A 23,918-nucleotide genomic window follows, 5' to 3' on the forward strand; every position below is an offset into this window, starting at 1 on the left:
GTACACCATGCAGGAGTGGCCCGTCCGTGCTGCGGACTGCTGAGGGCGGCTGTGGAGGCTGGGCAAGTTCCGGCGAGCGCCACCAGAGGGCACTGTGTGCTCAGCTCCGAGCCCGACTCACCCGGACTGCGCTGTGAAGCCGGAGCAGTTCCCTCCAGGTGGAGGAACCACCCCTTTTACCCTAACCGCGGACCTTTGCCCGCCGAAATCAAGGTATATATCCTTTCCTTGAAGTCCATAATAAATCTAACTTTACAGCAAGTTTAATATAAATTATGAGATATGGACTTTTTTCCTCTTATAAATGAAACTTCGCTTTCCTTTTGGATCAATAGTGAGCGTAATTATGTCTGCTCTGCCTTGTCACTGTTTTTATCAGCCTTTCCAAATACTCCCAGTCACAGTTTCCTATTGCGATTGGTGACATTACCCTGGAAAGGAGTTAACTGGTTCTATAGGAAATGCGATGACTTTTTAACAAATCACTCAGTGCCAATTATTACAAAATCTTCACGTTTACATTCATGATGTCATGGTAATTTCTCCAATTGTGTCGTCTCTTTATCAGTAAATTCATTAGTGCATCTTTATAGAAAAGAAATCCCTTCTTGTGATAACCATTTCTCAATATATATGTATAGCAAATCATCACACTGTTCACCTTAAGCTTACACAATGTTGTATGTCAATTATATCAGAATAAAGCTAGGGGAAAAAATGAAACCAAGGCCCCAAACCCAAAATTAAATACAAATTATTTTACCGATAGATAGGTTGAAGTTTTAATTCATGAGAAAATTGAAGAGTTGTTTTTTTTTTTCAACCAGTAAAGAGATTTTAATTTCATTTTAGTAATAGTGTGGGAGAAACAAGAAACACCTTTGCGGAAAGCCTCTTTGGATAACAGAGCCTACTACAGTATTAAGAGGTAAGGTATTTCGACATAGCCAATTTGGGTCAGGAAGATCAGATTCCCACTGCCCTCAAATTATTTCCTATAATTAGGGGTGGATAGGAAATTGAGTAGAGACGTGGGAGACATTTCCTCATTGCAAAGTATTTGAAGTTGAAGAGGTTGAAAGGCAAGCTCTGTTTTCTCCACACTATAAAATGTCTCAGCATCTTGATGACTCTCTTAAGTTGAATCTTTTCCCTGTAGTTCACGAGGAAACTCAGTCATGTCCTATTTTGTTCTCAGCATATTTTGGGTGAAGCCTCTCCTACTAAACTCAGAGACTCTCAGGGCGCAAGTGTCTGTAATTTTTTTTTTAATATGAGACATGACCAAACTTAAAATATGACAGTTTATTATTAAGAAGAGAGATCCATAACTTTGGTCCTTTCTTTCCTGGAAGCATTCTTAAAACTGGCATTTTAAACCTTTGCAAACAAGTTGTAAAGGGAGAATTAGGACACCATTCATTTCTGTTTGTTATCAGAAGAAAAGAAAAAGATCCTGTATGTGTTTGAAGGGGTTTTGTTGGTTTGTTTTCTCCTCAAAATGATCACAAATTCCTCTTTCTAGTCCTGGTTTCTAGTCAAAGTTAGTGTTTTTGAATAATGAAAGTGAAGAAACTTCAGGTCTCGCATTGCTTTCATATTCATGACCCAGAGACTCATATGTAAAAGAAAACAATTGTGAATATAGCTTGGCTTATCCAGAGAATTCCCTCCTCCTCTTTTCTTCTGAATTGGGGATCTCGGGTCATTATGATTCAAAATCCAGAGAGTGGAAAAAAAGAGAAGCTCTAGAGGTTAAGCTGGTCTACACAATAAAGAGCTGGAGAAAATTGGGACAGGAAAGAAATAGGAGAGTCGATGAAAAGGGTGATGTGGGGTCCAGTGCCCACCTACCCTGCAGCTGGTCCCTGCTTAGGTGACTATTTCTGTCCTCTCTCAGTTGAGTCTTGCTCTGAAGGATGATCCCTCAGGTCAAGTATACAGAAATCTCTTCCTGAAGTAAAATGAAATTCACAAGTCACGTTCAAACTCAGGTTTAACCCTGACTTCTAGCAAGCGCTGCTACAAAAAATGCTGGCAATTCAGTTTATCTTCCTTCAAAACACCTCTTACGCTCTCCAGTGGAGATATGAACTTTACCAAGGAGCAATCAACTAAAGAGAGGAGACTTCGAGGAATGTTTATGGTCACAAAATAATTCAGAAAGCAGAAAGTTTGGCACACACAAATAGAGAGCCGAGAGTTCAAATGAAGGAAGGATGGTAATCATCTTCCCAGTTCACCAGGAGCTGGAAGAAAAAATAAATCCTGGAAAACAGGAACCAGGATACGGTTCAAGATGGTAGACAACATTTGCACCTTGGCCTTCCTCCTCTCCACAGACCAGGGCTACTCAGAAGGCACCACAAAGCAGTGTAGGGAAACGAACTGTGTATTACAGGTCTACAGAGAAAGAAATACAGAGATTGAGTACAGGCACTTAGAAAATTTTATAGCAGTCTGGAATTGCCTTGGAGAGGAAAATTACCCAAGAGCAGGCCCAGGCCAGGAGGCCTCAGAAGATGGAGAGCTACTAACAATAAGCTAGAGGTAACCAGGAGCCCCGGCTGGGAGCAAAAGATAACCAGCCCTTTCAGCTTCCAAACAAGCTTCGTACTACAAGCTGTTCCTGCCTAAAGCAGCCTCCCCGCCCCCCCCCCCCACAAAACCCACCTACCAGCAGTCAGCACAGCCCTCCAAACCTGGCCTGTTGCGCTCCCCTATAAAAACTCTGTAACCCCACTACCCTGGGCCCAGAATTTCCAACAGGAGCTCATCTGGGTCCGCCGGCATAAAATAAACCCAAGTTCTCCTACTTCTCTGAGTGTTACTTGGTCTCCCACCAGTCTGATTTTTACTTTTCCGCAACAGCCTGATCAGGTTGATTTTTTTTTTTAAGATTTTATTTATGTATTTATTTGAGAGAGAGAGGGAACACTCACTCAAGGAGGGAAAGGGACAAGCAGGCTCCCCACTGAGTGTGGAGCCCAACACAGGGCTTGATCTCCCAACCCTGAGATCCTGACCTGAGCTGAAACCAAGAGTTGGACACTTAACCAACTGAGCCACCCAACTTTTTATTTTATTTTACCAAAAGCATCAGTCCAAAATGATTTTGGGGGAAAAGGATTGTCCTTCACTGGGATCATTTGAGAAGCTCTGCCCTAGTCTCCACTAAGAGGAGGTTCAAAAGTATCAGGGCTTACCTAATGTGACAGTGGCTCTCCGCCTTCAGGGTCTTAGGAGCTTCCCAGGAACAAACTCTTCCTAAAAGTGGAGGATCTGGTTTAATGAACTTGACTCAGTAAGAATTGAGAAGAACCTTTGCCATTAGAGGGGAGCAGCATTTTGAGAACTTTTCAGTGTTGTCAATCGACTCAATTTCCATTTTTCTCCATGGGTATGTAAGTCTGAGTCCTAGAGAGAGACAAGGCTGCGAGAAATGATTTGTCCTAAATGTCTTCACCCTCACAAGCAGCACTGACTGGAGACTCCCTCTAAATACAGATAAAACAAGGGAGGAAGAGGCAGCGCATTCCTCGCTGCAGACCTGTTCGCTCAGTTTGTGCCCAGTACCTGCCCCCTTTCAGTAGGGGGTGGAGAGGGCGCCTGGCTGGCTCAGTCCTACCTGCCCCGTTTCAATAGGGGGTGGAGAGGGCACCTGGCTGGCTCAGTCCATAGAGCAGGAGACTCTTGATCTCGGGTCCACGAGTCTGAGCCCCACGTGGGCACAGAGCTTACTTTTAAAGATAAACAAATTAAGTAATTAAAAATTCAAAATAAATAAGAGGTGGAGGGCCTGGAGCTCCTGATTGGGTTTCTACCGCTGGCAGGTGGTAGCAGCACTGGGAGAGGGTGTGATGTTTGTACAGCAGCCACAGCCACCCTTCGAGGTGAACCTACAATTGAGAGCATGAGCAGGAAGGAGATCACGTAACAGCCATTGCAGCAACCAGTGAAGTGACCTTGTTCATGAGAAATGGATGCCAGCAAAATCAAGGGTGAGCCTATGTGTGTGCAGGGGGAGGGTGCAGGCACACACATGTGTGCGAGGTGTGTAGCTGTCTGCAGAGCTTGCAGTCGCAAGGCGGTGCAAAACCCCTAAAAATCTGAGCTGTCCCTCTTAAGACAGGGAGTGCGTGGGGGGAAGAGAAACTCCACAAAGGGGACTGAGAAGGAGCAAAGGAATCATCAGAGAAATAGGAAAAGACAAGAGACTGGTGTCGTGGAAACCAGGAGAATATAGATAAAGTAACACTTAGCAAAGAGGGAGAGGAAGTGTCTGTGGCTTGTCGGAACCCAAGCATAAGCAAGCTGGTGAAGAGCCAGAACAGATGGAAATTCAGGCTGACCTCTTGGAGGAGGTGGGAGCTCTGTGCCTCACCCAGTGGAATGTAGAGCTGGCCTGGCACCGGGGCTCACCTGTGGAGGCCTCCTTTAAGATGACTTGTGTCTGGGGGCACCTGGGCAGCTCAGGCGGTTGAGCATCCAACTCTTGATTTCAAGCTGAGGTCTTGATCTCAGAGTGTTGAGTTTGAGCCCCACATTGGGCTCCACGCTGGGCATGGAAACTGGGGGGGTGGGGAGATGACTTGTTCCTACAGGCAGTGGGGCAGTGCCTAACCGGTGCCCCTCTCAGTCTCCAGCCCCTGCCCACTGAACTTTTTTTTTAAAGATTTTATTTATTTACTTGTCAGATTCTGAGACAGAGCACAAGCAGGGGGAGCAGCAGACTCCCGCTGAGCACCCGGCGATCATGACCTGAGCTGACCGCAGATGCCTAACTGACTGAGCCACTCAGGCGTGCCTGCCCACTGAACTTTTATCGGGAATTCTAGCCCGGCTCTGTGCTATAGAACTCTCAGCAGGGATGGAAATACCCCAGACTGTGCTAGCCAGTGAGAGCCACTAGCTACATGTGGCCGTTGAGCCCTCGTAACGTGGCTAGGATGACTAAGGAAAGTGGATTTCCGATTTGATTTAAGGTTAATTCAAAAAGCAGCAGATGAGTGGTGGCTCATACTGGCTGTGCAGGTTTAGACTGATAGTCTCCTGCATCCATCGCACCTTGTTCCCCCTGTATGCCCACACTGAGCTGCCTGGAGGCTCAGAAAGGAGGGGGTCTCGGCAGAAGAGTGACAGGTGTAGAGGAGAAAGGCCAGTGGACGCCAGAGCCCAGAACCTGCCTGCTTCAGGCTGCGTCGGCCCCGGCTCGGCAGCACAAATTCCATGGTGTGGGTTTCCAATGGCCCGTCCGGCTGAATGACCTCTGTCAAGGCCACGTTCTGAGCCTGGAGCTGACTCAGCGGGCAGCTTCTGGGCCCCTGCTTGAGACCAACCCTGACCCCAACAAAAGGAAAAAAAAAGAGAGAGAGATCAAATGTGATAAGCATCTACTGAATTTAATAAAATTGAGGTCACTGGTGACCTGGCTGAGAACAATGATCATATGTTTGGTTAAAAGTCCCACTATAGTATCTGAGTGGTAAACAAGAAACAAGGAAGTAGAGTCCATAGTCTCTCATGCTTCCCTCCCCCTCTAATTACCCCCCCTTTCTTTATCCCTTTCTTCTCCTAGCGATCTTCCTAGTTCTTATGTTCCATAGATGAGAGAAACCATATGATAATTGTCTTTCTCTGCTTGACTTATTTCACTTAGCATTATCTCCTCCATGCCGTCCATGTTGCAGCAAATGTTGAGAAATCGTTCTTTTTGATAGCTGAATAATAAACTGAGGGCTTCGGAGTGGAGGGGGGTGGGGGAATGGGATAGACCGGTGATGGGTAGTAAGGAGGGCACGTATTGCATGATGCACTGAGTGTTATAGGCAACTAATGAATCATCAAACTTTACATCAAAAACCAGGGATGTACTGTATGGTGACTAACATAATATAATAAAAAAATATTAAAAAAAAAAGAAACAAGGAAGTAGAAACATTAAGTATAGATTACTATTCTTTCAAACAGTTGATAGCTAAGTGAAGAAGAGATCGGGGGCACCTGGGTTAAGCCGAAGACAGATGCTTAACTGACGGAGCCACCCAGGCGCCCCTGCCTTAGCGTTTCATGGATGAGTGAGAGAGTGATTTACGGTTAAACTCATTTCGCAAGCAGGCAAAGTCTCAGTCGGATAACTGAACATTGTATTTTATTTCCCTATGAGTAGCTAGTGTATTCGTCAGGGCTCTCCAGAAAAACAGAACCATACCATATACAGAGAGAGAGAGGGAGAGAGAGAAATAAGAGGATAAGAGGGGGTTCATTATAGGAATTGGCTCACACTGGGGCGCCTGGGGTCAGTTAAGCATCTGCCTTCAGCTCAGGTCATGATCCCTGGATCCTGGGATCGAGCCCTGAGTCGGCTCCCTGCTCAGCAGGGAGTCTGCTTCTCCCTCTCCTTCTGCTGCTCCCCCTGCTTATGCTGTCACGTAAATAAATAAAATCTTAAAAAAAAAAAAAAGGAATTGGCTCACACAGTTACGGAGGCCAAGAAGACCCACAGTCTGCCATCTGCAGTCTGAAGAACCAGGAAAGCTGGTGGTACAATTCAGTCTGAGTCCAAAGACTTTAGAACCAAAGGAGATGATGTAAAAGCGGACCTGAGTCCCAAAGCCTGTGAGAATCAGAAACTGTGAGGTCTGAACACAGGAGATGGATCTCTCAACTCAAGCAGAGAGCTAATCCACTCTACCTTTTCCTTTTTATTCTATTGTGCCCTCAAAGGATTAGGTGACTCCCACTGACCCAGCCCACCCACTGTTTTACTCTGTTCACCAATTCAAATGCTAATCTTTTCTGGAAACACTCTTACAGACAAACAGAGAAAAAACATACCAGCTATCTGAGCATTTTAGCCCAGTCAGGGTGACACGGGAAATTCACCAGCACAGCTAGTTTCAGCGGGAAGACAGTTCAAATCTCAGCTCATCAATCATGAGACAAAGAACAAGGTATAGGAAGGTCTAGTTTGGCTTTCTCAGCAGATTCATGAAAAAAAAGGGAAAGGTATGCATTTGGCCTTGTCGCAGATAAATAGTAGAGTTATACTCAAGTCTTACAGGGGTCATGAGAAAGTGTGGACAGTGAGTCTTACCTAAGTCATATGGAGAAGGGTATTTCTTTGCCATAAGCCCTTTCCTGAAACACAGAAGATTGGTGTGGGGGGGAGGAGGGGAGGTCTTAAGTCTTGCTGTTCTCCAAGGGCACAAGGCTCAGGTGAAGTTCAACACGTCAGTCTTTTGTTCAAGATGAATGAATATCAGCTTTTGCTCAACCACTCAGAAGTGTGAAGAAATTCCTAAGTGGAGCCAAGTAGGGTCCAAGAAAAATAATCTCTTAAAATATCTATTTGGTCCTGATTCTATAAAATCAGTTGAACCATTTATGGAGAGGTCATGGAAAAGGTCAGTGGTTTTAAAGTCCTGGACATCAGATAACTTTTAAAGAGGAATGCCTGGAATGAAAAAGGGAAACATGAATGTGAAAGTCTGTGGGAAAGTAAATACCCTCGGGAGCTGGACCCTAGTATATTCCAAGAAGTTGGTGGAGCACCACTTACCGAGTTCCTTGAAGCTAAGGTGTTGATAATCTTGATGATATTGTCCACAGGTTTGGTTGCCTCTCATGTAAGGGCAGGCATAACTCAGTATCTTGCCTAGGTTCCTTTCTGGCCCAGACAGTGGCTTGTCCAGGGAGAAATCCAACCCTGCACAGTCTATTATGGTGGTAAGTCCTTGACCCCTTCAAGGTTTAGTTGAAGTTGCTTGGACTTTAGCTCACAGGGCTTCTTCAGATCCTGGAGGGAAAGGCCTTTGCAGCACACGAAAGTGGTATGGGTGGTCAGGTTTTAGTTCTTGAACATACTGAGTCAGGGAGGAGGCAGAAAATTTCGAAAACTTCGTTGAGAGAGTCGTAGCCAAATATTGAAGAACGGAACGTTGGTAAGTGTTAATGATCTCTGTGCAAGCTAACAGGATCCATCCAGTCCAAACTGCAGGTAGGTACCCAAAATGGTTTTTCCACAAGCGGGGAGAATTCATTTAAATCTCCACCAGAGAAGACAGTCTACGTATCTCTCAACTACATGCAGTTACAAAGTGTGCCAATAGGGTGAATACAATGAACATGGCTAGAGTCTGCGAACTCCTACTGTTGCTAATTTGGGATTAGAGTTGGAAGAGTGTGCTATAGTTTTCCACTGACACCAAATTTCTCTCTACAATCATTCTCCTTTTAATCAAAGATAGTCAAAAAGAGGCGCCAGGGTGACTCAGTCGGTTTAGCGTCTGCCTTTGGCTCAGGTAATGATCCCAGGGTCCTGGGAATGAGTCCCACATCAGGCTTCCTACTCAGCGGGGAGCCTGCTTCTCCCTCTCCCTCTGCCCCTTCTCTCACTCCTTTGCTCTCTTTCCCTCTCTCTCCCTCTCTCTCTCAAAAATAAACAAATAAAAAATTTTTAAAATCTTTAATAAATAAATAAATAAATAAATAAATAAATGCCTCCTGAGCCAAGCCAAGAACTTGCCATCAGATTTCAAAATCTGTGGTAACCATAAATTCGGGTAAACTTCTCAGATTCCCTAAAATACCATAAGGTTCCTAAGCCTGCGAGGAAGTGACCTTCATTATTCACCCTGTAAGCCACATACCAGTCTAGTTTTCCTAAGCATGCTTTGTAAGCATTAGTGTCATAAAATTAACCATAATTCCTTAAAAGTGGTCATATCTGATTAAATGGGCATTGTTCTCAAATAGGACATTCCAGACAAGGCCTTGGTCGCATAACTAATGTTTTCAATTAAGTCCTGTTTACGAAGAGGACAAACTCTTACTGAAATTATGCAAATACTATATTGTCATGAAAATAAGAATACTCAATAAGAATTTTCAAATTCTGGGGGGGGTCAGGCAGGGAGAAAAAGATAAAGGTTTCTGTTTACGACAGCAGGGTTTACTTAATTATTTTGAGTTATAGATAGCTTAAGAGGAAAAAGAAAGGGGTTCCATATACCCAGAACATCTAACATTAATATCAACAATATTCCAAACAAAACCCACAATTACACTTACATTAGTTTATTCAGTCCCGTATAATTAATTCTTGTACCACTCCATTTTGGGTTAACAGTCTCAGGAACCTACCTGTTTCTGGGCTTGAGTTCTGGAAATCCTAACTCAATCCACTGGTATGGACTCATGTTTAAGCAAACCCATCAGAAGCCTGTCCCAAGAGTACCTGAGCACAGAGCTCTGAGACTGTCCATCTTTGGTGATGCACTCTGGGAGTGCAAAAAACTATCTGTACATTGATGTAGGAAAGATGTTAAGGTTTGATGCTGATGGCCAAGAAAGAGTTCTTGAGACATCTTTAGTGCAAAAAGGTGGTCTTATTAAAGCATGGGGACAGGACTTGTGGGCAGAAAGAGCTGCACTGGGGTCATGAGTGCCCATTATATACTTTTCAGTTGGGAGAGGGTTAGGGATAGTGTAAGCCTCCCAGGTATTTTGGAAACAAGGTTTCCAGGATCCTGAGGGGGCTAGCTATTGTTGGGAAAGGTCATTTATTATTATTTAGTAAAACCTCAGTCATGAGACCCCTCAGATATATAATAGTGGGTCATACGGTTGGAGAATGATTACCAACATTATTTTTTTTTAAGATTTTATTTATTTATTTGACAGAGAAGGGGAGAGAGAGAGAAAGAGTGAAAGTGGGGCAGAGAGAGAGGGAGCACAAGCAGGGGGAGTGGTAGGCAGAGGGAGAAGCAGGCTCTCCACTGAGCAGGGAGCCTGATGCAGGACTGGATCCCAGGACCCCGGGATCATGACCTGAACCGAAGGCAGATGCCTAACTGACTGAGCCACCCAGGTGCCCCCAACATGAATCTTGGGGGGTAGAGATAAAGAAAGTTTCCAAAGGAATTTTTATATGTTTAAGCAGACTTACAGGGTCCTGGGGATTGAGCTATGATTGCCTTTTGCCCCTTAGCAAAGTATCAACTTCAAGGCAGTTGAGTCCCTAGAGGAATGTCACTCTGCATGTTTCAAGGACTTGTCAGTGGGCTGTAGGTGGTAAGGAAATGTAATAATTTTTCTTCTGCCTTTGTTTCCCACATCATAGATAGATGACAAAAAATTAAAAATGGCTACAATTAACTTATTACTGATAGTTTTCAGAAGGAAAAGAGCTGATGAGTTCATTATAAGAATAATGAAACTGGCAAAGAAGGCTGTTTCTGTGACATGCAAAACAAAATAAAGTCAGTCCAAAACAGTTTAGACAAAATCTCTATGAACATGATGATTAATTTTATTTTCAAGAACAATGTGGGGCATCTCACTGATGGCCCCGTTGGAAGATCATGTGACACTTGATCTCAGGGTCATGAGTTCAAGCCCCACATTGGATATAGAGATTACTAAAAAAAAAATAATAATAATAACTTTAAAAAGCAAAAGAGTGAATATTACATTTACTTTACTAAAGTGAATGAGGGGCGCCTGGGTGGCACAGCGGTAAAGCTTCTGCCTTCGGCTCAGGGCGTGATCCCGGCGTTATGGGATCGAGCCCCACATCAGGCTCCTCCGCTAGGAGCCTGCTTCTTCCTCTCCCACTCCCCCTGCTTGTGTTCCCTCTCTCGCCGGCTGTCTCTATCTCTGTCAAATAAATAAAATCTTTAAAAAAAAATAAAAATAAAAAATAAAGTGAATGAAAATAATCTTTGTAGAGAAAAAATTTTCTTCAGATTTAACATATAATAATCCTGAGACATAATATACCATGGATACACCAAGTATATAGTTAGAATATACCAAGAATATATCAAGTTTGTCAAGTAAAGAAATTCAGTAAGAATGGAGTAAGTCCTTAAAAAAGAAAAAAGAAAAGAAAAAGAATGGAGTAAATCCTAAACATTTGTATATTCATAAAACTCCATAGCTAAATGATATAAATCCCTAAATTAAAACTTTTGGACTAGAAGATGCTAGAGCCAAGTTAAAGAAATAAAGTCATGATCAACTTAACATTTTAAAAAATGGCTGAAATTATGATTGTATTCATTGTACTTGAGTTGCTGAATAGCAAGCAAAGCATCACATGGACTCTGACAAACAGGAACATACCATAGACAATGGAAATATTGGCAAAGCTCTAGAAACTTCTCCAATAGCATACAATTTTTTTTAAGCTTTTATTTTTAACTAATCTCTATACCCAACATGGGGCACGATCAAGAGTTGCATGCTTTACTGACTGAGCCAGCCTGGAGCCCCAGACAACATACAATTCCTAAAATACTTATATTAATAACATTTTACCTATACAAATGTAGGCCAGGGAAGGTTAAGCATTTCTTCTGATTAGAGAACTCTTCCCATGCAACTCATCAATAGTAACATATCAAGTAAGCCTAATTATTTCTAGAACCTCTCTTTTTGTAAGACAAAAGAAAAATTCTTTGATTTTTTTTTCAGAGACCCTTTGGGAAATACATTTTACGTGCCAAGCATATCATTTAGGATTTGATGTTTGGAAGGCAAAATATCAAAAGTTGTCAGGAGGTTTTAACACTTGTTTAAATAGGACCGTACATTACTGGGAAATGCGTGGCTACCTATCTAACCAAAAGGGCAATAAAATATTTAAAAAATATACATAGGAGATAATTATGATTGTAAATAACCTTAGCACTTTCAACAGTGGGAAGACTTTGTTCTCTTAAATAATCAAGAACATGATAAAATCGACATACGGCACAGAAAAAAAATTCTAATAAGATATAGAATCTTTGTTATACAGGCAAAGTACTCAGACGGTAAAGAAAAATCTTGGGGGGCCTGGGTGGCTCAGTCAGTTAGGTGTCTGCCTTCAGTTCAGGTCATGATCCCTGGTTCCCGGGATTGAGCCCCACGTTGGGCTCCCTGCTCAGTGGGGAGTCTGCTTGTCCTTCTCCCTCTGTGTTCTCTCTCTCTCTCAGATAAATAAATAAATCTTAAAAAAAAAGAAAGAAAAAAAAGAAAAATCCCTTACAATCTCTTACTAAATAAATCAGGCAAATAATACAAGAAGACTGTCATTTTAACAGAGAGAAAACCAACTTCTAGTTTTTCATCAGTGTATTTGTTACTAAAACTCTTGGATAATCTTTTTTTTTTTTTTTTTAAGATTTATTTGAGAGAGACAGTGAGAGAGCACAAGCGGGGTTAGCGGCAGAGGGACAAGCAGACTCCTCGAAATTAAGGATCCCGATACAGCAATCCACATGGGGCTCGATAAGGGGCTTTGACCCCGAGATCATGACCTGAGCTGAAGTCAGACACCCAATCAACTGAGCCACCCAGGCTCCCCCGAGAATCTTGTAAATAAAGCTATTAAGCTTTATCCAGCTTTGACCACCACAATTAAAACTTCCTTTCTGAGAACCTTCTACAACTTTCTATATCCATTCAGATTTTTTCCTACACTTTCTTCCTTCTCATTATGGTACAGTCATATTACCTTGGCACAAAACGACTCTCTTTTTGCTTAACAAAAACTCATCCTGCAAGTCTTGCGTACAAAGTTGTTCTCTGTCACTATTGCCGAGTAGAGACTCATTCACAAATATTGATTATAACTTTAAACCACAGTCACTTGTATTTTACAGAGAAAACGAAGAGGTTAGATAATTTTGACTGGAATACATTAGCATTTTTAGCAGGCCAACAGAGCTTATGAATATTCGTCTTATAACTTCTTATAGCCATACACATCCCAAAGCTGCAAAAGTGAACACATTCATTAACAGATCCAAATACATGGCCTCTCTGTATCATATAAAAATGAAGGGCAAAAAGTATATGAAAATTACATAAGCTAAAAATTACGCTTTGCAACGTATGTTTCAGTATCCTATCCTACTTTGAAATGATCTAGGTATCTAATTTAGCATCAATCCAAGAGTTTAAGTCACCTAAAGATCTTAGAAATTATTTTCAAGCTGACGTACTACAAACCTTAATACTGTTGACATAAACTTTGTCAGAATGATGGTTCAATTTGGTTAAACACAATTTGCATTTTTTATAATCTTAAACATCTAGCAGATGTAATGCTAGCTTATTGGATCAGTAAACCTGCACAAGTCTAGGAAAAGCACACCCAATTAGAATTAAAGTATATGCTTGTCTTATACTTCATGCTAATAACTCAAAAGATATAGGTGTTTTTATTAAAGCAATAATACTAAACTAGTCTCATTTGCTAAAAATTTACCTAAGTAATGTGAACTTGAATTTTTAAACCATTTGAGTTAGTATATACATACATTGAAATTATTAAAGGATCAATTTCCTTAATTTCTGGGAATTCTAAAAATTACATAAGGCTTACTTATCTGTAAATCAATCCAAAAAGCACTCTTCTAAGAGATTTTATAATCTAATTTGGTAATACCATGAAGGAAAGAAAATATTACACATTCAGAGACACTTAAATACATCTACAGACCCAAACAGAGAGGTTATAGCTTCAACTTAAAAATAGCATCCAGGGGTGCCTGGGTGACTCACTTGGTTGCATGTCCGCCTCTTGAGTTTGGCTCAAGTCATGATCTCCATGATCTTGGGGTCCTGGGGCTGGCCCCCGTAACGCCCCCATCTCGGGCCCCATGTCTGGCTCCATGCTGGGCACAGAGTGGGCTTGAGATTCCCTCTGCCCCTCCCCCACTCATGTGCATGCAGGCTCTCTTGGACTCTCTCTCTCTCAAATAAATAAATAAAATCTTTTTTTTAAAGATTGCATCCTGGGGCGCCTGGGTGGCGTGGTTGTTAGGCGTCTGCCTTCGGCTCAGGGTGTGATCCTGGTGTTCTGGGATCTAGCCCCACATCAGGCTCCTCCACTGGGAGCCTGCTTCTTCCTCTCCCACTCCCCCTGCTTGTGTTTCCTCTCTCGCTGGCTGTCTCTATCTGTCAAATAACTAACTAAATAAAATCTTTAAAAAAAATAAATAAATAAAAATAAAAATTGCATCCAATTTTGTATTTCAGCCGAGCAGAAATACAAAACTCACTGGCTCATATAAAAAAGGGGTTCTGTTCCCATTGGGCACAAATCCTTAACTGATTTGAGTTGAAAATAGACAAAATAGATATGGAAAAGTAATAAACCAGATTCTCTGCTATTTTTCACCCACAGGGGTGAGATTTCCATTAATCATTTAAATCACTTACGGAGCTCATCAAAAGGTCAGACTATAAAACCAAAAGTAGCCAGCACCAAAAATCAAGCCAGTATTCAAAAGGAATACAAATCAAATCCTTACTGGGCCACACTGATGGACAGGGGTCTGCAAAACAGGACCAAAAGCTGGACTTACTATCTGATCCCTGGACTGCCAGTCAAGAGTGGAGTGATCACAAAGGTCTTGAGGAGTCCTTCTTGCCTGGGTGGAGCAAAGAGGGATTGAAGGTAAGGCCCAATCCTACCTGATTCATTGCATCACCCTGTAGAAATCAAACACTGGACAGGTAAGTATATTGATTTTATTCAAGGAGAATAAAATTAGGGAGAATATTAGGAAGAACCTTGAAGATCCAAAGATCAGAGTATCTGAGGAGGTGGTTTTGGCTTAAAGTTTCACAGAGGTGCTATGGCCTGAATGTCTGGGTCCCCCGACCCCCAAATTCATATGTTGAAATCCTAATGCTCAATGTGATGATATTGAGGTGGGGCCTTTGGAAGGTGCTTAGGTCACGAGGATGGAGTCCACATGCATGGGATTAGGGCCCTTACAAAAAAGATTTCTCAGTACTTCTAGCCCTTTCTGCCATGTGAGGATAGAGCTAGAAGGTGTAGTCTATGAATCAAAAAGCAGGCTCTCAAAAGGCATTTAATCTGCCACCTCTTTGACCTTGTATTTCCCAGTCTCCAGAACTGTGAGTAATCAATTTCTCCTGTTTACAAGCCACCCGGGCTATGGTATTTTGCCGTAGCAGCCTGAACTGATTAAAACAATACGGTTAACCAAGTAGCATGTGGAGTGCTTTATAGTCGGAGTTGTTTTGCAAGCAGGGGAAGTCTGACTTGCTTAACTGAACGGAAAATGCTTTTCTCTGTGGACAGCTAGTTTCAGGCAGACCAATACTTCTCATCTCAGCTAATCAACCATGAGACAGAGAAGGGAAATTAGATGTTCTGAGTCTGCCCACATCATCGGGTTCATGAAAAAGGGGCTTGTTATAGATAAACAATGGAGACATCTGTGAATCTTAGGAGAACCATGAACAAGTTGGACAACAAATCTTATTTAAGTTGGAAAAAGTGGTTCTCTATGGCAAACATTTCTCAGAACATAAAAGGGTAAAGGAATTCTGGAAAACAGGAGGTTGGGGGATTTCTTAAGCATCACTCTTTTCCAAGCTTAAGTAAAATTCCATGTTGTTCCTGTATAACGTAACCTAATCATGGATGTGACGCCAGGGGTGGAGATCATGAGGGCCCTCTCAGAATTCTGCTTACCAAACAGAGGCAGTGCGAGAAGCTGACAAAGTTGCCGAGAAAGTTGTCTAATAACTTCGGTTTTCTCTTTCAGGTGTGCGTGTGAGGGGAAGGGTTGACAGAAGAGGGGGGAGGTAGAGAAAATTCGTGAAGGTTTGAAGTGACTATTGTGGGAAATAAAAAGACACTAAAACCCATTTCTTAAAAAAGGTGTTCAGTTCTGTTAATTTTAACACATGTATAGATTTGCGTAACTACCATTGCAATTAGGACACAGAACAGCTCCAGCTCCCCTCAGAATTTCCTTATACCGCTCCTTTGTAGCCAAAATTTCTCCCCACCCAAATGAAAATTGGTGCAGCCACTCAGGAAAACATATGGAATTTCCTCAAAAAGTTAAAAATAGAACTACCCTAGGACCCAGCAATTGCACTACTGGGTATTTACTCCAAAGGATACAAAAATAGTGAATCGAAAGGGCACATGCACCCCAATGTTTATAGCAGCAATGTCGACAATAGTCAAACTGTGGAAAGAGCCCAGGTATCTATCAATGGATGAATGGATAAAGAAGATGTGGTTCATATATACAATGGAATATTATTTAGCCATCAAAAAGAATGAAATCTTGCCATTTACAAAGACGTGGATGGAACTAGAGTATATTGTGCTAAGCGAAATAAGTCAGTCAAAGAAAGACAAATACCATGATTTCACTCATAATTGGAATTTAAGGAACAAAACTGATGAACTTAGGTGAAGGGAAGGAAAAAATAAAGTAGGAAAACAACAGAGAGGGAGACAAACAATAAGAGACTCTTAACTAGGAAACAAACTGCGGGTTGCTGGAGGGGGGAATGGTGGGGGGGGTAACTCGGTGATGGGCAGTAAGGAGGGCACATGATGGAATGAGCACTGGGTGTCATATGCAACTGATGAATCTCTGAACTCTACCTGTGAAACTAATAATATGCTATATGTTAATTAACTGAATTAAATAAAATTAAAAATAAAAGGAGGGCACTTGTGCTCATGCACAAGAATTATATGTGTTATATGCAGCTGAGGAATCACTAAATTCTACCCCCAAATTAATAATACACTACATGTTAACTATCTTGAATTTAAATAAAACCAAAGAAATGACTGTCAAGAAAAAAAAATTCTCCCCCCCTCTAACCTTTGACAACCACCAGTTCCTGCTACTTGGTCCCTATCATTTTGCCTTTTCCTGGATGTCATATAATAGCGTTACACAGTATTCCATTGTATGGACATACCCTTTCAAAAACATTTGGGTCGTTTCTAGTTTTGAGCAATTATGAATCACTTTGCTGTAAACATTCATGCACAGGATTTTGTGTGAACATAATCTTTCAATTCTCTTGAGTAAATAAATGCCTAGGAACAGGATTGCTGAGTCATATAAGTGTATGTTTAACTTTATAAGAAATTGCGAAACTGTTTTCCAGAGTAGCTGTATAATATTTTATCCCCACCAACAATGTATGATCGTTTGCTGCTCTGTGTCCTTGTCAGCACTCGTTATTGTCAATTTTTCTGTTTGTTCATTTAGCCATTTTGATAGGTACATACTGGTGTCTTATTGTGATTTAATTTTATTTTTTTAAGATTTTGTTTTTAAGTAATCTCTACACCCAACGTGAGGCTTCAGCTTAACAACCTGACATCAAGAGTCACACGCTCTACCAACTGAACCAGCCAGGCGCCCCTGTATCCTGGATGTTTTCATTGCTCTGTTACGAGACTCAGCCCTGTCAAAATCCACTGGAGAATGTTAGGTTTTTCTTTGTTTTTTTAGCAGCTAGTTTTCCCAGTTAGGTTCAGGCCAAAAGTCTTGGCTTGCCTTCTGTGGGTCATGGTTCCAATGTCATTTCAGTTTTCAGACCCTGGCAGTACTATTTGGATCTGGTCTATGTGTGTTTTCCCCGGGGCTAAAGGCGTCTAGGTGGCGGTCTACACCATAGACTAGTGTTCAAAATCTTTGGTGTTCTATGTCAGGTTAGTTTCTCACAGGAGTGCCTCAGGGTGATCCTAGAACTTGAAACACAAATCCATAAAATTCCCTTCTTGAGCTCTCTCCTATCCAAAATCTCCACAACTCTCTCTGGCTCCCTGGGTTCCTTTTCCTGACCCTCTTGCCAAGAATGCCTGGATTTCGGTCCTCCTATGCTGTCAGACGTCTCCCACAACTGGATCTCCCTTCAAGGCACATCAGGAAGCTCAGCGGCCCACGCAGCCCAACTGCCCACAGAGAGCGCAGCTTTGGAACTGGAGCCCTGCAAAGCCAGTGGAGGGAAAGAAAAACAGGATATTTCCCCCATTCTCTGCATTCTTCAGGGGTACCTCTTCTCATTCCTCTTAGTAGAGAGAGAGATTTTCTCTTGGCTGTGCCCACAGCAATGTTCCAGAATTTGGGTTGCCCTCAGACTAAACCAAGGGATGACTGAAGGAAAAAGCTATGGGAGTCACCATTTTGTTGGTCTTTGAATATTGATTTCCTCCCATATTTGTTCACTATTATTTATTTTTCGGAGTCCTCAGTTGGTTGCTTTACATATACTCTCCAGGGTTTTTGTTGAAAAAAGAAATAGTGCAGAGTACGCTTATGCCATTTAACCAGAGCCAGACCCTATGCGTTCTGTAATCGCTCGAGAAGCAATATGTTGGTGTGACCTATTGAGCTATGCTTCCACAAGGTTTGTGTTCTATAGGCTGTATTCCTATAAACATATTTGAACCAGAATTTACCTAACTTGAAAGTAAGTATCTTTTGTGCTAACGGGCAATTTCATTTTTACAAGTGTTATTAAAAAACTGCTTAGGGGCGCCTGGGTGGCGCAGTTGTTAAGCGTCTGCCTTAGGATCAGGGCGTGATCCTGGAGTCCTGGGATTGAGCCCCACATCAGGCTCCTCCGCTGGGAGCCTGCTTCTTCCTCTCCCACTCCCCCTGCCTGTGTTCCCTCTCTTGCTGGCTGTCTTTCTCTATCTCTGTCAAATAAATAAATAAATAAAAATCTTTTAAAAAATAAATAAAAATAAAAAATAAAATAAAAAAAATAAAAACTGCTTAGCCTTGGGGCACCTGGGTGGCTCAGCCGGTTAAGCGTCTGGCTTCAGCTCAGGTCATGGTCCCAGGGTCCTGGGATTGAGCCCAATGTTGGACTCTCTGCTCAGTGGGGGGTCTGCTTCTCCCTCTCCCTCTGCCTGCTGCTGCTTCTCCTGCTTGTGCTCTCTCTCTCTGTCAAATAAATGAATAAAATCTTAAAAAAAACAACAAAACACTGCTTAGCCTTTTCACAAATAATGGCAATGCTTTGAGAACAACAAGAAACTCAATATAAGAATGGGCAAAGGTGGGGTGCCTTGGTCGTTCAGTCGGTTAAGCGTCTGCCTTCAGCTCAGGTTATGATCCGGGGGTCCTGGGGTCCTGGCATTGAGCCCCTCATAGGGTTCCCTGCTCAGCAGGGAGGCTGCTTCTCCCTCTCCCCTCTGCCCACCCCTCCCCACCTCCCTGGCCGGCTTTTGCTGGCTAACTCAAATAACAAATAAAATCTTCCAAAAAAAAAAAAAAGAAGAAGAAGAAAGAAAGAATGGACGAAGGACATTTCTTCAAAGAAGATATACAAATGTCCAATGAGCACAGGAAAGGTTGCTCAATATCAATAGTCATTAGGGAAATGCAAACCCAAAGCGTAATGAGATACCACTTCTCACCCAGTAGAATGGCTATAATAAATAACAGAAAAGAAGAAGTGACATGAGGATGTGCAGAAATTGCGACTCCTTTGCTTTGCTGGTAGGAATGTAAAATCGTGCGGCTATTTTGGTAACGGTTTGGCAGTTCCTTGGGAAGTTAAACATAGTATTACCATATGATCCAGCAACTTCACTGCTAGGTATCTACTCAAAAGAATTGAGAACAGAGACTCAAACAGATACTTGTACGAGAATATTCACAGCAGCATTATTCACAATAGCCAAAAGGCAGAAATAACCCAAATATCTTTTAATGGATGAGTGGGTAAATAAAATAAAAAAGAACGAAGTTCTTAGGCACACTACAACATGGGTGACCTTTGAAAGAATCATGCTAAGTGAAATAAGCCAAATTAAAAAAAAACAAATACCGTGTAACATTTTTGGAAGTACCTAGAAACGGCAAATTTATAGAGAACAGAAAGTGCCTTAGGAGTGGGGGCAGGGTGGGGAGGGATGGGGAGTTATTAGAAAAAAAAAAGACATGGGGGTGGGGAAGGAGAACAAATGGAAATATGGGCTGACACTGGTCCATGGCAAGAATGTTGTGAAGTCCTGCCACCATGGCTATAGGGAATATTTCTTGAATTGATACTAATTCTGCTGCCTAATTCATTGTTTTCTGTCCCTTGACATGGAGGAGAGTCCTTTCTTTTCTATTATCTTCCTTCGTTGTATCTGAAGTAGTCTTTATAGAGTACGCACTCTTTGGAGGCTGAGCAGTGTTTTGAACATATTGCTGGAGGTCAAAGAGGTATTTTTTTTTTCCTTAAAGATATATTTATTCATTTTAGAGAGCAGAGGGAGGGGCAGAGGGGGAGAGAGAGAATCTCAAGTAGATTCCCTGTTGAGTGGGGAGTTAAAGAGGGGACTGAACTCATGACTTTGAGATCATGACCCGAGCCGGTATCAAGAGTCAGAGGCTTAACCCACTGAGCCACCAGGCACCCCCCCCCCCACCCAAAGAGGTATTTTATTTTTATTTATTTATTTTTTAAATGTTTTTTTTTTATTATATTCTGTTAGTCACCATATAGTACATCCCTCGTTTCTGATGTAAAGTTCGATGATTCATTAGTTGCGTATAACACCCAGTGCACCATGCAATACGTGCCCTCCTTACTACCCATCACCAGCCTATCCCATTCCCCCACCCCCCTCCCCTCTGAAGCCCTCAGTTTGTTTCTCAGAGTCCATAGTCTCTCATGCTTCATTTCCCCTTCTGATTACCCCCCCTTTCTTCCCCTACCGATCTTCCTAGTTCTTATGTTCCATAGATGAGAGAAATCATATGATAATTGTCTTTCTCTGCTTGACTTATTTCACTTAGCATTATCTCCTCCAGTTCCGTCCATGTTGTAGCAAATGTTGAGAAATCATTCTTTTTGATGGCTGAGTAATATTCCATTGTATATATGGACCACAACTTCTTAATCCAGTCATCTGTTGAAGGGCGTCTTGGCTCCTTCCACGATTTAGCTATTGTGGACAATGCTGCTATGAACATTGGGTGCATACGGCCCTTCTCTTCACTATGTCTGTATCTTTGGGGTAAATATCCAGTAGTGCAATGGCTGGGTCATAGGGTAGCTCAATTTTTAACTTTTTAAGGGACCTCCACACTGCTTTCCAGAGTGGCTGTACCAACTTGCATTCCCACCAACAATGTAGGAGGGATCCCCTTTCTCCACATCCTCTCCAGCAATTGTTGTTTCTTGCCTTGTCAATTTTTGCCATTCTAACTGGCGTAAGGTGGTATCTTAGTGTGGTTTTGATTTGAATTTCCCTGATGGCTAATGATTTTGAACATTTTTTCATGTGTCTGTTAGCCATTTGTATGTCATCATTGGAAGAGTGTCTGTTCATATCTTCTGCCCATTTTATGGTTTGTTTGTTTCTTGCGTATTGAGTTTGAGAAGTTCTTTGTAGATCTTGGATACCAGTCTTTTATCTGTAGCATCATTTGCAAATATATTCTCCCATTCCGTGGGCTGCCTCTTAGTTTTTTTGCAAAGAGGTATTTTAAATCTTGTCCAGTTTCTTGGTTGGTTTGGCAGCATAATTACTTCATCAACATAACTGGCTTCTTTTCTATTTGATTCCTGTGAGTTTCTTTTGCTAATAGTCATACCCACAGTTCTATTCTTGACACATCTCCATTTGTTTAGGTTCAGGTTCTTTGTACCCGTCAAGTTTAGTGGGAGAGCAATACCTTTATTCCCTTCCTCCTGAGCCATTTCATCCTTTGAAAGGAGGAAATTTTAAAGATGGGTATGACAGAGATATGCTTAATTTTATCTTTGCCTATAGGCCTGGTTCTCATGGCTTTTTTTTGTTTGTTTAAAAGCCTACTCAATTTTATAGTTTACCAGTTGAGGATGAAAGACATTTACCACTCCCAACACAGCAAGTTCCCAAATGTCTATGTTCTCTTTATTCCTTTCCATTTCTGCTTATAAATTAATCAATTAGTTTTTGAGTACTTCTCTTTCATGAAGTTATCTTGTCAAGGGCAGCCAACACTAACCAACATATGCTATGAACATTTGTTTTCTAGTGTCTTCTAGAGCTATAAGCAAACGAGGTTCATTATTTACATATCAAGTTATTGTAGGTGACGGTTTTAATCAAATATTCTGGTTTATGGCAAAGATTGTCATTCCTCCAGCTTCTAAAATAGGCTTATTTCTCCTCTGAGCCAATGCCGCAAAAGTCTGGTATTTGTTAACATACAACACCCTCCATCTCTAGGCATCAATATCTGTATCAATCAATGTATGCTCAGTTTTGTTGAAATCTTAATAATATAATATAATATAATATAATATAATATAATATAATATAATATAATATAATATAATATAATATATAATCTTAATATAATAACAAAGATTTGTTTCTTGTTCATGCTCTGGGTTATCGCAGGCTGCTGGGGCTTTCACTTTTCAACTACTCATTCTAGGACACAGACTGAGGAAGCGAACATTGCCAGGCTCAAAAGCTGAGAGAAAGAAGGTTTTGGAAGATCACAGATTGGCAATTCAGTGCTACGGCTCTGAATGACACACATGATAGGCTTATAACTGATTGACCAGACTAGTCATGTAGTCTCACGCAACCACAAGAGAGCCAGGAAGCGCAACTTATCGTGTGCCCTGAAGGTAGAGAGCAGGAAATATTTGGTGAACAGCATAAACCACCTGCATGTGAATTCTATAATCAGCGTACTCAAGGACTGCTGAATAGAGCCCAACGTCACTAGACTGTGACCGCTCACCCATTTCTGGACTGAAGAGGCTCCTGATTGGCTTTATTAGTATAAGTACATGCTATGCACTTTTCCTCCGCAAAGGAATCTGGTGATTTGGCCAGGTGACTATGCCAGGTAAAGGGGAATCCCCAAAACTTCTATTTACAATTGACCCTGACTCTGAGATAAAACCAATTCTTGGATGGCCGGACCACTGTGTTTTCCACCAGTCAGGAACTTAAGAGTGTCAGGTCATAACTGAAGCTTTGGCCAGAGTCAATAAGCTTCATGGGGCAGCAACCTAGGGTAATTTCCCGTTTTTAAATATATAGGTAGGGCAGATGGCCTGACTTCCATGAAAGCATCCCCTGACCCCTGACTCAAAGATTAAGTCTGTTATAATAGGAAAAGCCAAGCAGAAGCCAGTGGAGAACCCCTCCTGGCTAAAGGAGAACATGGAAAGTAAATTCATTTCAAACCGGCCTGACAGATGTTCTGGGAAGTATTAAACTCTAGAGATCCATCTCAAAGCAAAAGGCTCACATGTCCATTGAGCTATTAATGATATGGAAGTGACCTCCTTCAGCTCCTCTTTGAGGTAAATGATGGACAAGTAAATAATCTTTGGCTATCCTCTCCAGCTTTCTTTACATATAGGTTCTTTGACCTGAAGAACTAAGAAGAATATGCCAGATTCAACTAATTTGGCAACTTGAAAGAATTAACTAGTTTTTCCCATTCGTGAGCTGTAATTCAATTCAATAATTTTAAGAGCTCTAATAGCATAGGAACAAACTGTAAGTGACACCTGGAAACCTGAGGTTTATCTCTAAGCACTGAAATGTTTTGTATTTTAACTATTGGGACAGATGTCTGTTAAAAACATATATCACCATAATCATTGTTCTTTCTTATTTGTTGTCTTTCCTTTCCTTTTTTTCCTACTGAGTCTTAGGCCATCGGGGTGCCTCGCTGGCTCAGTGGGAAGAGAGCACATGACTCTTGATCTTAGGGTCACGAGTTTGAGCCCCACAGCGGGTATAGAAATTACTAAAAAAAATAAATAGGGGCGCCTGAGTGGCTCAGTAGGTTAAGTGTCTGCCTTCAGCTCAGGTCATGATCCCCAGCAGGGAGCCTGCTTCTCCCTCTCCAGCTCCCCCTGCTTGTGCTCTCTTTCTCTCTGTCAAATAAATAAATAAAATCTTAAAATAAATAAATACATAAATAAATTAAAAAAAAAAAAAGCCCCTCAACTACCAGCTCTGCCTAAAGATGCTGACCTGGGGAATGTCACTTTGTGTGTGTAACGCTTGCAGTGTCAACAGAACCAAATATAATTCGATTTGGTCTTAATTTCTGTGGGGCATCACTGGGAACCACTCATGCTTTCAATCAGATTCTTAGATT

The 23,918-nt window shown here is 41.7% G+C and overlaps 1 protein-coding gene across 1 annotated transcript in view; it reads left to right on the forward strand.

Moving 5' to 3' along the window:
- Positions 1–3,840: 3,840 nt before the first annotated feature.
- Positions 3,841–23,918, forward strand: part of SLC35A3 (solute carrier family 35 member A3) — a 70,725-nt gene continuing 50,647 nt past the window's right edge. Inside the window, exon 1 of the mRNA XM_045801700.2 lies at positions 3,841–4,001. Coding sequence (XP_045657656.2) covers positions 3,984–4,001 — 18 coding nt within the window. The 5' untranslated portion in view covers positions 3,841–3,983. The remainder of the gene's footprint in view (positions 4,002–23,918) is intronic.

The sequence above is a fragment of the Ursus americanus genome, chromosome 12 (assembly GCF_024610735.1).
Source record: "Ursus americanus isolate L20-20 chromosome 12, mUrsAme1.1.p, whole genome shotgun sequence".
Classification (NCBI taxonomy): Eukaryota; Metazoa; Chordata; class Mammalia; order Carnivora; family Ursidae; genus Ursus; species Ursus americanus.